This window comes from Vigna radiata, chromosome 8 (genome assembly GCF_000741045.1).
Source record: "Vigna radiata var. radiata cultivar VC1973A chromosome 8, Vradiata_ver6, whole genome shotgun sequence".
NCBI lineage: Eukaryota > Viridiplantae > Streptophyta > Magnoliopsida > Fabales > Fabaceae > Vigna > Vigna radiata.
In genome coordinates, this window is record NC_028358.1 from 13,520,457 (window position 1) to 13,530,349 (window position 9,893).

Below are 9,893 nucleotides of genomic sequence, written 5' to 3' on the forward strand. Positions count from 1 at the left end.
TACCTTCTTTTTGTATCACTCGCTATGCTGAGAAGATTTGCAATGAATTGAAGGTAAATGACTTTTTTACCCTTAACCCATATGATAATACCAGATGAGAACATGCAACCAATTCGTAACTGGATTATTGATTCCAATAATGGTTAATAAATATCAATGTAGAAGCTATTTGTGTGAAGCAGGAAGAGGCGTTAAAGATGGAGAAGCAAAGCGTGAAGGGTTGCATATTCGGTTCCAGAAGTTGAGATATGGAAGGTGTATTCGGTTATGGGGTGCGCGTATTCAGATACATTGCAGAGTGAGAGGAAAGCTGGGTGCTGTATTCGATTCCGCTTGCCTGTATTTGGTTCCAGGCATTGGTTCAGCGAGTGTATTCGGTTCTAGACGCTGCTTAATTCGGTTCCAGCACGCTTCGGAGTAGGGTGGGTGGTGGTTTCTAATGGTAGAATGATTTCAACTCTGCCATTCTGTACTTCACTATGGAAGAACTGCTTTGGAGTTTTATCAAAGGAGAATCATCTAAGTGGTGCAGGTTAAGGGAGAGAGCATCATCCGGGTCGGGTTATGCAAGGGCTTCGGCTTTGGGCCATGAGAGGATGGGTAGGTGGGGGAGAGAATGAAGAGTAAGGTTTGGGTTTGGAGTTGGAATGGGAGGATTGCGGCGACTGAGAGAGAGAGGGCGAGGGCGAGAGACAGGAAGAGAAGGGCATTTGTGGTTTTCTTCTTCCCTTCCATGATTGCAGTTTGCGAGTGAGAAAGCACAGTGATTGTGGAAGAGAATCTATTATTACGTTCTCCATAATGCAAAAAAAATATGAGTTTATAATATCTTCTATCATTAAAAATAAAATAAAATTAGTATTAAGAATGATTATAATTTTTCCAGAAATAAAATGAATAATTTAATGTTAGTGTTGACATCATACTCTCATTCCATACTATTATTAAAAATAAATTTATTTTATTAAATTATAATTTTTTACTTTTTTAAAATTTATTTTAATAATTATTTTAAATTTTTTATTCTTTATAAACATTTTTACAATCAAATATAATATTAACAAATACCATTTTATATTACTCTAAAGATATTTTGATAATCTTTAACTTTTACCGATGAAACAAAATTTTTAAATATATAACATGAATCAAATCCTAGAGTAATTTTCACACATTTTCCTTCTAAATCTACCCAAACAAAAAACAAACCTCAAGTCTCTCAAATCCTTTGAATGACTCACCCCAAATCATGTTCCGCTTCAACAAAGCATAAAGGGAAGTTAACAAATTTAAGTGTAATAAGCGGCTCCACATCAGTCCTTAGCTTGAAATCTCATGTTGTTGATGATGATGTTTGTTTTCTACACTTGTGTGGGCAAAATCAACGGCGGAGCCCTACTCCTCAGCCGTAGACCTCTCCACAGCGAATTCTAGCTGTCGTCCAAGCGGGACCCACCTTAGCTTCTCTCGTGTTTACGACATGACTTATAATATTTGCCCCAAACGGAAATAATTCCAAAATCAAAACCCCACAAACACTTCACAGACAGCAAAAACTGCAGCAACCACAACTCCTGCAACAAACCATGCAACAACAACGGAAAAGGATCAACTAGTGTTCAGTTTCCCACGCGTTTACCTTCCCTCGCTGAGCTTCGTTTGGGCGCGTGCCATGAAGTGAGGACCGAGGAGGAGGAGGAGCATGGGCGCGTCGCTGTCGAGCCTCGGCGCGAACGGTTCGACAGTCGGTCCGGGTCTCGGCGACATTCCAGAGAGCTGCGTGGCGTGCGTGTTCCTCTACCTCACGCCACCGGAGATTTGTAACCTCGCTCGCCTTAACCGCTCGTTTCGCGGCGCCGCCTCCTCGGACTCAGTCTGGGAGGCCAAGCTGCCGCGCAACTACCAGGATCTGCTGGATCTGGTCCCGCCGGAGCGTCACCGGAATCTCTCGAAGAAGGACATTTTCGCGCTCCTCTCACGACCCCTGCCCTTCGACGATGGCCACAAGGTGGGTGGTACTCTGCAGGTCAGTTTTTTTGGTTAGTTAGGGGCTGCTGGAAATTTTAGGGATTTTAATGATTGTTTAGGGTTTTGCAGGAAGTGTGGCTGGACAGAGTCACGGGAAGAGTTTGCATGTCGATTTCGGCGAGGGCGATGGCGATTACTGGAATTGATGACCGGAGATATTGGAATTGGATTCCTACTGAAGAATCTAGGTTAGATTTACTTGTCTTTAAAGTTGTATCACGAGAAAGAAGAAGGATACACTGATAATAATGTGTTTCTTGATTGATTCAAAAGAAAATATGAATGTTGACTTTAGAAACAAAATATTATGTGACTAAAGTGACTGATGTTCTGATATTGTAAAGCGATTTTACATTATTATCTAATCATATTTACAATTCGTAGTTTGTACAATGACCAGATTTTGTATAAAATTGATGTCTGTTTGTCTTTACTTATTTTGTGTTTACTCTACCAAACATAAATTAGTTTTTTCCCTTTGCTTGGATTTTTTGAGATTATCTCATTTCCACTCATTTGTTTAAAGACCCGAACAAGTGGAAGATCTTTGAGAAGTTCTAATTTTATCTTCCCAACCATTTTCCTCACTTGTCCTTGTAATCCTCTGTCTAGAATACCTTGTTTGCAATGAATCAATGGATCTGTTTTAGTTCCTCTTAATTTGATTCATGGTTCTCTCTGTTCTTTATGAAAACTAGGCTTTACAATAGGTATTCCTTGTGCTAATGGAAATATTATATTTCATCTATTGTTTTCTTGATGGAATGCCATTATATGAATTGTATGCTGCAAATAGACCTTTGAGGGTATGAGTGTTCTGAACTCAAATTGAGTCAGAATAATGGAATCTAACTTTTTCTTTTAATCAATATTAGTATATAGGTTCACTCATTGCTATAACAAATTTTCTGCATCATAAGTTGTTCTTAGAATCATAGATAAATAAAGTTTATAGAATAAGGCAAGACAATTACCTTAAACCCTAACCCTAAAACTGGATACGCACAAGAAATAATAAAAATAACATTACATTTTAACACACCACTCAAGATGGAGCAAATAGGTCATATGCACCTAGCTGGGAACATATAAATTGAATCCTACCTCCTCTTAGAGATTTAGCTAGAATGTTTGTGTCTTGTTCATTAGAATTGACAAACCTAGTAATAAGATCCTTGCACAACAACTTTTCTCTACCAAAATGACAATAAATCTCTACATGTTTTGCTCTCTCATGAAACACTTAGAGACAATATGAAGCCTGATTATCACAATACAACTTCATTAGCTACTTTTCACAAATTAATCCACAGAAGTTCACATGTAGCTAGGGTCATATACCTATATTTTGCTTCTGCACTAGATTCGGAATGCTTTGTTTTTTACTTTTCCAAGATATAAGATTCTCTCCAAGGAATACACAATTTCTTGAGGTAGATCTCCCGTCAATGGGAAAACCAACCCAGCCTATATGACAATACCTTAAGACTTGAGTATTTCCCTTGTTCTCTTACAACATTTTAGTGATCGACGTGAGGGTTCTGCATTAATTGACTCAACTCCCATGGATAAGAACCATCAGGTCATGTTACATTGTGATAAATGAGTTTTCCCTCAAACTAGGGTTGTCAAAACGGGTCTGCCTGGCTCGTTTAGGCCCGCCCCCTTCTAACCTGCCAAAGTTGGGTTGGACCAGGCTAGTTTGACATCTGAAAATGGGTTGGAAGCTCAAATCCGTCTTGTCGCTGGACAGGCTGGCGGGCCAGCCCCGTTTCTTCATCCCCATTGCCAGCTCACCCATCACGTTCCACAACACCAAGACCCATGAAAGCTCTCCCACTCCGTCTTTGCCAATTCACTGCTCCTTCTCATTTTCCTCCATCTTCAACACGATCCCAATCAAGAACATTGTTTAGCCTCCCCTCCCATCCATACACTATTTCAACAAAGCTTCATCAACTCCACTTTTCATCCTCCATCCCTAGTCATCTTCGACCATCCATCCTCACCAGAAACCATTCATTGTTTTCTTCTTCCTCATCATCATTGACCTTTGTTTTCTCCATTATATTCCCACCCTATACATGATAGGCAAACCTCCATACACAAAAAAATAGAGGCACGAGATCCATCATCTTCATCTCTGCATTAAGAACCCAACTTATGTCACAAAAATCCCAATCCAACCAGAAATCCCAATTTGCAAAAATTAGGTCAACCAAAAAACCCAATTAGGGCCACCATGGGCCACCTTTGTTGCTGTGGAGACTCACAGTAGGAAGGAAAAACTTAGCAAATGAATCAAAATAGAGAAAGGAACTTGAAGAAGACAAAGGAACCTGTGTCACCACTGTGGGTGACCTATGCCATCGAAGGTGAGCTTAGCCACTAGGAGTCTCACTGTTATGGAGCCTTGAAGTGGGAATGGAAGAGTGTTATTCTATTTCTGTTGTTTGTTTCTCTATGTGTGGGTGAAAGTCCTTCACTAAAGGAAGGAAGGAAGGAAGACCATAGTGCCTTTGAAATGGGCTGCGGGTTAGCTCTATAGGCTGGGCTTCTTTGGGTTGGTGGGTTCAAATACCTGACCTGACCCACATTGTTTTTGTCCAACTATGCCACCTTTACCTCTAACCTCCTATATCTCTCCAGGTTTGAGAAAGTTCACCTTGGTCTCATTAATTTTTTATTTCAGTCCACAGGACTACAAATGGGCTTGCAATTTGTCAAATTTGTCTCTTCTAAAAATATAAAGAGCATATTTTCTTTGTGAAAGGATGACACTTTCTTTGCCACATTTCAAAACCAAGAAAATATTTTAGATAGCTCAAATCTAGTGATATCATTTCTTGTAATAACACTATTATCAACATAGACCATAAGATAAACACCCTTCCTAGGAGAAGTATGACAATAAAACAGTGAATGATTTCCTTTCTCCATTTCTATCTAGAAAGATGCACAATATGACTATTGTTAAACTCATGCTCCATATTTGATATGGCTTCTCTTAGTTAGCCTGCTTCTATTGTTAAACTCATTTGAATTGTATGGACAACTTGACAGCAGTATTGCTTTGTTCTCTTGGAAATAAATTCCTTGACGTCTCTTGACAGTCTTGACGTTCTTTTTCACCAAAATGAACGTATGTACGAAAGCTACATCAATATTCAAAGGAAAACATTTCACAACGGTCTTAGATTCATAATTCATTATATGTAAATAAAAATATTGAACAGGTCAATTATCTATTTCTATATATACCAGCCTTAATCTGGATGAGGGAAATGATGAGGGAAATATTCAAATATTTGTTACATGGAATGATATTTTTTAAGTATTGATTGCAATTTGGTTCTGTAAAGAGTCATTGACATCAAATGTGCAAACTTGAACACTGATCCTTTAAATGCTCAACCTGATTGAACCTACTCATTCTATTAAAGATATAGTGGAGGTTGGTTTGCCCGTAATAAACGAACATTTGTAATTCTCCTTGTTAACGCTTAGTTATGTCAACTTACTTATAAACTGTACCACTTGCAAATCTCAATCTAGAAGTTGTTTTGTTCTCCGTTTGTTCTTGTAATCTGTCAGCACTCTGTTACACCTTAGATGATTTTCAGGTTTCACACTGTGGCGTATTTGCAGCAAATATGGTGGTTTGAAGTGGATGGGGAGGTAACATTTCCATTTCCTGCTGATATTTATACTCTCTCCTTCAGGCTTCACCTTGGACGGTTTTCCAAAAGGCTTGGACGGCGTGTCTGTAATTATGAACACACCCATGGTTGGGATATAAAACCTGTGAAATTTGAATTGTCTACTTCAGATGGGCAGCAAGCATCATGTGAATACTGTTTGGATGAAAGTGAGATTGATGAAACATATGGAAATCATAAGCGTGGATACTGGATAGATTATAAGGTGGGTGAGTTTATTGTCAGTGGATCAGAGCCTACAACTCAAGTTAGATTTTCCATGAAACAGATTGATTGTACACATTCCAAAGGTGGCCTTTGTGTAGATTCTGTATTTATTATACCAAGTGATTTGAGAGAGCGGAAGAGAAAATGCATTTTGAAATAGCCATATGCAGAACAGGAAGCTTGTATCTTTTAGTGATGTCAGACACCCTGAATACACTTTTGGGATCTACCACAGCTTATACTTAACCAAAAAAAAAAGTTTACAATTTGGAGAAAGTCATTTTTCTGGTTTGTTAATATCCTTTTCTGTCTGTGGGTGTGTATATCCTCTATAGCTGTGTATTAATAATTTCTATTCAATGTATTTTAGTTGTTTACACTTTAGGTTGATAATTTATCTGGAGTAAAAGAGTTTTACAATTGATGTTCTTTGTGCCTTCTCAAGCTTGATTTGCAGATGTAGGATGAATAAGATATAGCATGGTAAATATGAATAAACACGCAAGGGCGTATAAAATATATTTCTTTTATGGGCAATAAACAATATATATAATAGGAACACTTGGAGTGTTCTAATCTTTTTATAAGAGCAGTGGAAAAGATTCAAAATAAAGAGAATCATGTTACAAAGACAACTAGAATACAATGAAACAAAGTGAACTGAGTTACAAAGACAAAACTATAAAGATAACTGAAACATTAATATCCCCGCTCTTCTCATGTTGTCATGGCAGCATAATCACAGAGCCTCTCCTTGCCACCAATTGAAACCCATGTAAGTTAAATGATCTTCAATATTTATCGGATTTCATTACATTATCTATACAAGAATTTGTGATGCAAGTCCAGCAGCATGTTTTGTTGTGCTCGTTCTACTTCATGTTAACACTATCGCAAGCAAGGTTGTTACACTCGAGAGTTTACGTAAAGCAAGGTTGTTACACTCGAGAGTTTACGTAAATTTATAAAAGTAAAGTAAATTCGACTTGTAAATTCTTACGAATTTACTAAAAATTTACTTTATATGAAAAATAATTATATAAATAATATCTAATTTTAATAAGTTTACAAAATTATATAACTTTAAATAAATAAATTTATTAAAATATTATTTATAAAAATATTAACATAAATTAAAATATCAAGTGTTTATTTTTAATTCTCTAATCCTCTGATGATATAATTATTAAAAACCATTAAAAAAAACAGTGCAGCAGTTGAAGTCTAAAACAAGGTATTGAAAAGGCTTAGTACTTTTCAGAAATAAAAAAAAAAATTACTACACTTACATTACACCATATGAAGAACAAACTTACTTCACTTACATTACACCACACGAAACACAAACCAAGGGCTGTGAGTATAATAGTGAAATAAAGGCACGATGAATGTGAAACAAAGTACACTATGAGAGGCGAAACAGTGCGACCACTGAAGGAGGCACGATGCGATGCGACCATCGATGATGGCGAGATTGTGACCAACAGCGACTGCGAACCAGAGCAAAACACAAGCGAGGACGAAACGCGAGCGATAACTACTGAATCGCATAGGCGAAGCACAGTGCTAAGTGAATCGTAGGAGATGAGAGCTTCCTCACTCAACCTAAATCAGAAAATCCTAATATGGTGAGACCTAAATCTTCATGAACTCGCCAAATCGAAAGGAAACTCGCGATTTCAATCGAGTCTACCGATTCTACCATCGAGTTCACCAATTCTACACCAAATTTGAGTTTGCTTCCGAGTTAACTCGGAAGGACTGAGTTAGCACGTAAACTCGTCCGAGTTAATGAGTTAAGTCGCGAGTTTAATAACCATATTGGCAAGTGTACCAGATCGTATTAAGTAATGAATAGACGGTAAGTCCGAGTATCATTTTTCCAAGAGACTCAAGGCACTAAACTATTGTGTTTTTGCTTAACCAATCAAGACTATAAGAACAATATTTTATGGTTTTTGAATGCAAAGTGCGAAAAAATAAACATGAATGCAATTTGATCAATTGAGGCTAAACACAAAAGTGAATGGATGATGTTGATAACATGAAATGAGTATGGTATTAGGGTTTAGATTTCACCTAATCACTCTCATGCATAAACGAATTCATCTTCTTCATTATTGTTAATGCAACTTTCTAAATTACTCTAAACCCGATTCCTTGGTGAAGAGAGTCTATTCTCAATTATTAGTTTACTATTCCTAGTCTCCCTAGTAATTAGTCACACATTAATGACAGAAGCTTAAAACAATTGACCATCCTATTCCTATTCCTAGGTAATATTTCATAATCAAGAGAATTCTCCTCATGTCTAGATTTCCCCGTACGTTCCAATATCGACAAAATCAATGATCATGACACTAAATGAGTTAAACAATGCAAGCTTTAAATTCAGAAAAGAAAACCTTAACAAATAATGAATGAAAGCAAATATCTTCAAGAACAATTCAAATACAAGAGAGTTTAGAGGTTACATCTTCCCAATAACAAATGAGATTAGTTCTCCATCGTCATGAAGAAACTAGGTGTACAATGGAATGAAAGAGATAGAAACCCTAGAAAGAGAATAGGAGAGTTGTCAATTCCCTAAATCTGCCCCCAAATGGGTGAAAAGTGTGTTTCTGTGTCTAAGCCATCAAAAGGTACATTCTCTAGGGTGTCTAGGTCTTTAAATAGAACATAAAATAATAAAAAACAGGTCCAAGCCCAAACAAATCATAAAAATTGCAGAAAATATATCAAATCACGATCTAGTTGACTTTTTTTGGATTCTGGTTGACTTTTTTGTACTCTGGTTGACTGGTTGATTTTTCTGATTGACTGGTTGATTTTTCTGATTGACTGGTTGACTTTTCTGTATTCTGTTTAACTTTTTTGCACTACAACTCCTTGATACTTCAATCCTTCCTTCAAATCATTCCAATAACCTACAAAATCAAAGGAATTTATCGATAAAATCAGAAAACATGTCCTCAACTCTATTTATTCACAAAACTAAAGAAAAATCATGAGTCAAAACAAGTTTCTAATCAACAAAGATACATTTGATATTAAAATTAAGTATAAAAATAATAATTTTTTAACGGTTATCACTTCAGAAATCTGGTTCATGATTTTTGATAATTGAATCAGTTTTGTTCAGGTAATTTAAAATCATTCTAGAGCATGCAGTCTTAGTGGAAGATAATGTGATAGGTGATAATTTCGTATGTAAACTACTCTTTGGTGCATAAATATGAATTTAGCTGAAAGAAACAAGTATTAGAATTTTATTCCATGGGTATTTAATTGTTATATTAGGATTTTTACTTGTAAAATTTGGAAATACTTAGTTACGTTATTTTTTTTAAATAGTTTTGAAGCATGTTATATTATAGGAAACATTGGTTATTAGCAAATAAACAACCTTGTTAATTAAAAATTGGCTTAAGATTAACCAGTATATCACCTTTTCCAAAAAGATATTGCCCAGATAGCACTACCCCTCAGTTTATTTATCCATTTTTTTAACGTTCATTTCATTTTTCATTTTCTATCATCCCTTGATTTGAAAACACTATAATAATAGCTAATATATTTACAAAATTAACTTATTGTTATAATAATAATATTTTATAATTTTAGTCATCAACGATACTAACTACATTACTAATTTCAAAATTAATTTCTTATATATAATATTGACTTATCATTAAAGCTGTGTTTCTTTGAGTGAAAAACACTGTTGTCGTTGATATGCGAGGATGAATTTGAGAGATGGGGTCTGTTCTCTTCTGATGATTTGCGATGAATTAATTCAGCTGATTTGCGGAATATCACTGTTCAACCCATCCCGCAAATTTCAGAGGATTTACGCTGATTGTTAGGGCAAAGACATATATACCCTGTACGAAAAATAATATTCCAACAACAACCTAATAAATCTTTCCATTTTTTATG

At 36.0% G+C, this 9,893-nt stretch overlaps 1 protein-coding gene across 3 annotated transcripts; it reads left to right on the top strand.

Moving 5' to 3' along the window:
• Positions 1-1,311: 1,311 nt before the first annotated feature.
• Positions 1,312-6,383, top strand: LOC106772440 (F-box protein PP2-A15). Of its 3 annotated transcripts, XM_022785836.1 has the most exons (4): positions 1,312-2,026; positions 2,098-2,216; positions 5,652-5,706; positions 5,858-5,984. In XM_022785836.1, the coding sequence occupies exons 1-4, from the start codon at positions 1,703-1,705 to the stop codon at positions 5,942-5,944; spliced, it is 585 nt and encodes a 194-aa protein (XP_022641557.1). In that variant the 5' UTR covers positions 1,312-1,702; the 3' UTR covers positions 5,945-5,984. The 3 variants fall into 3 exon arrangements, with proteins under 3 accessions (XP_022641557.1, XP_014514324.1, XP_014514326.1); XM_014658838.2 differs by having other exon boundaries at positions 1,324-2,026; positions 5,652-6,383; XM_014658840.2 differs by having other exon boundaries at positions 1,324-2,008; positions 5,652-6,383.
• Positions 6,384-9,893: the final 3,510 nt, after the last annotated feature.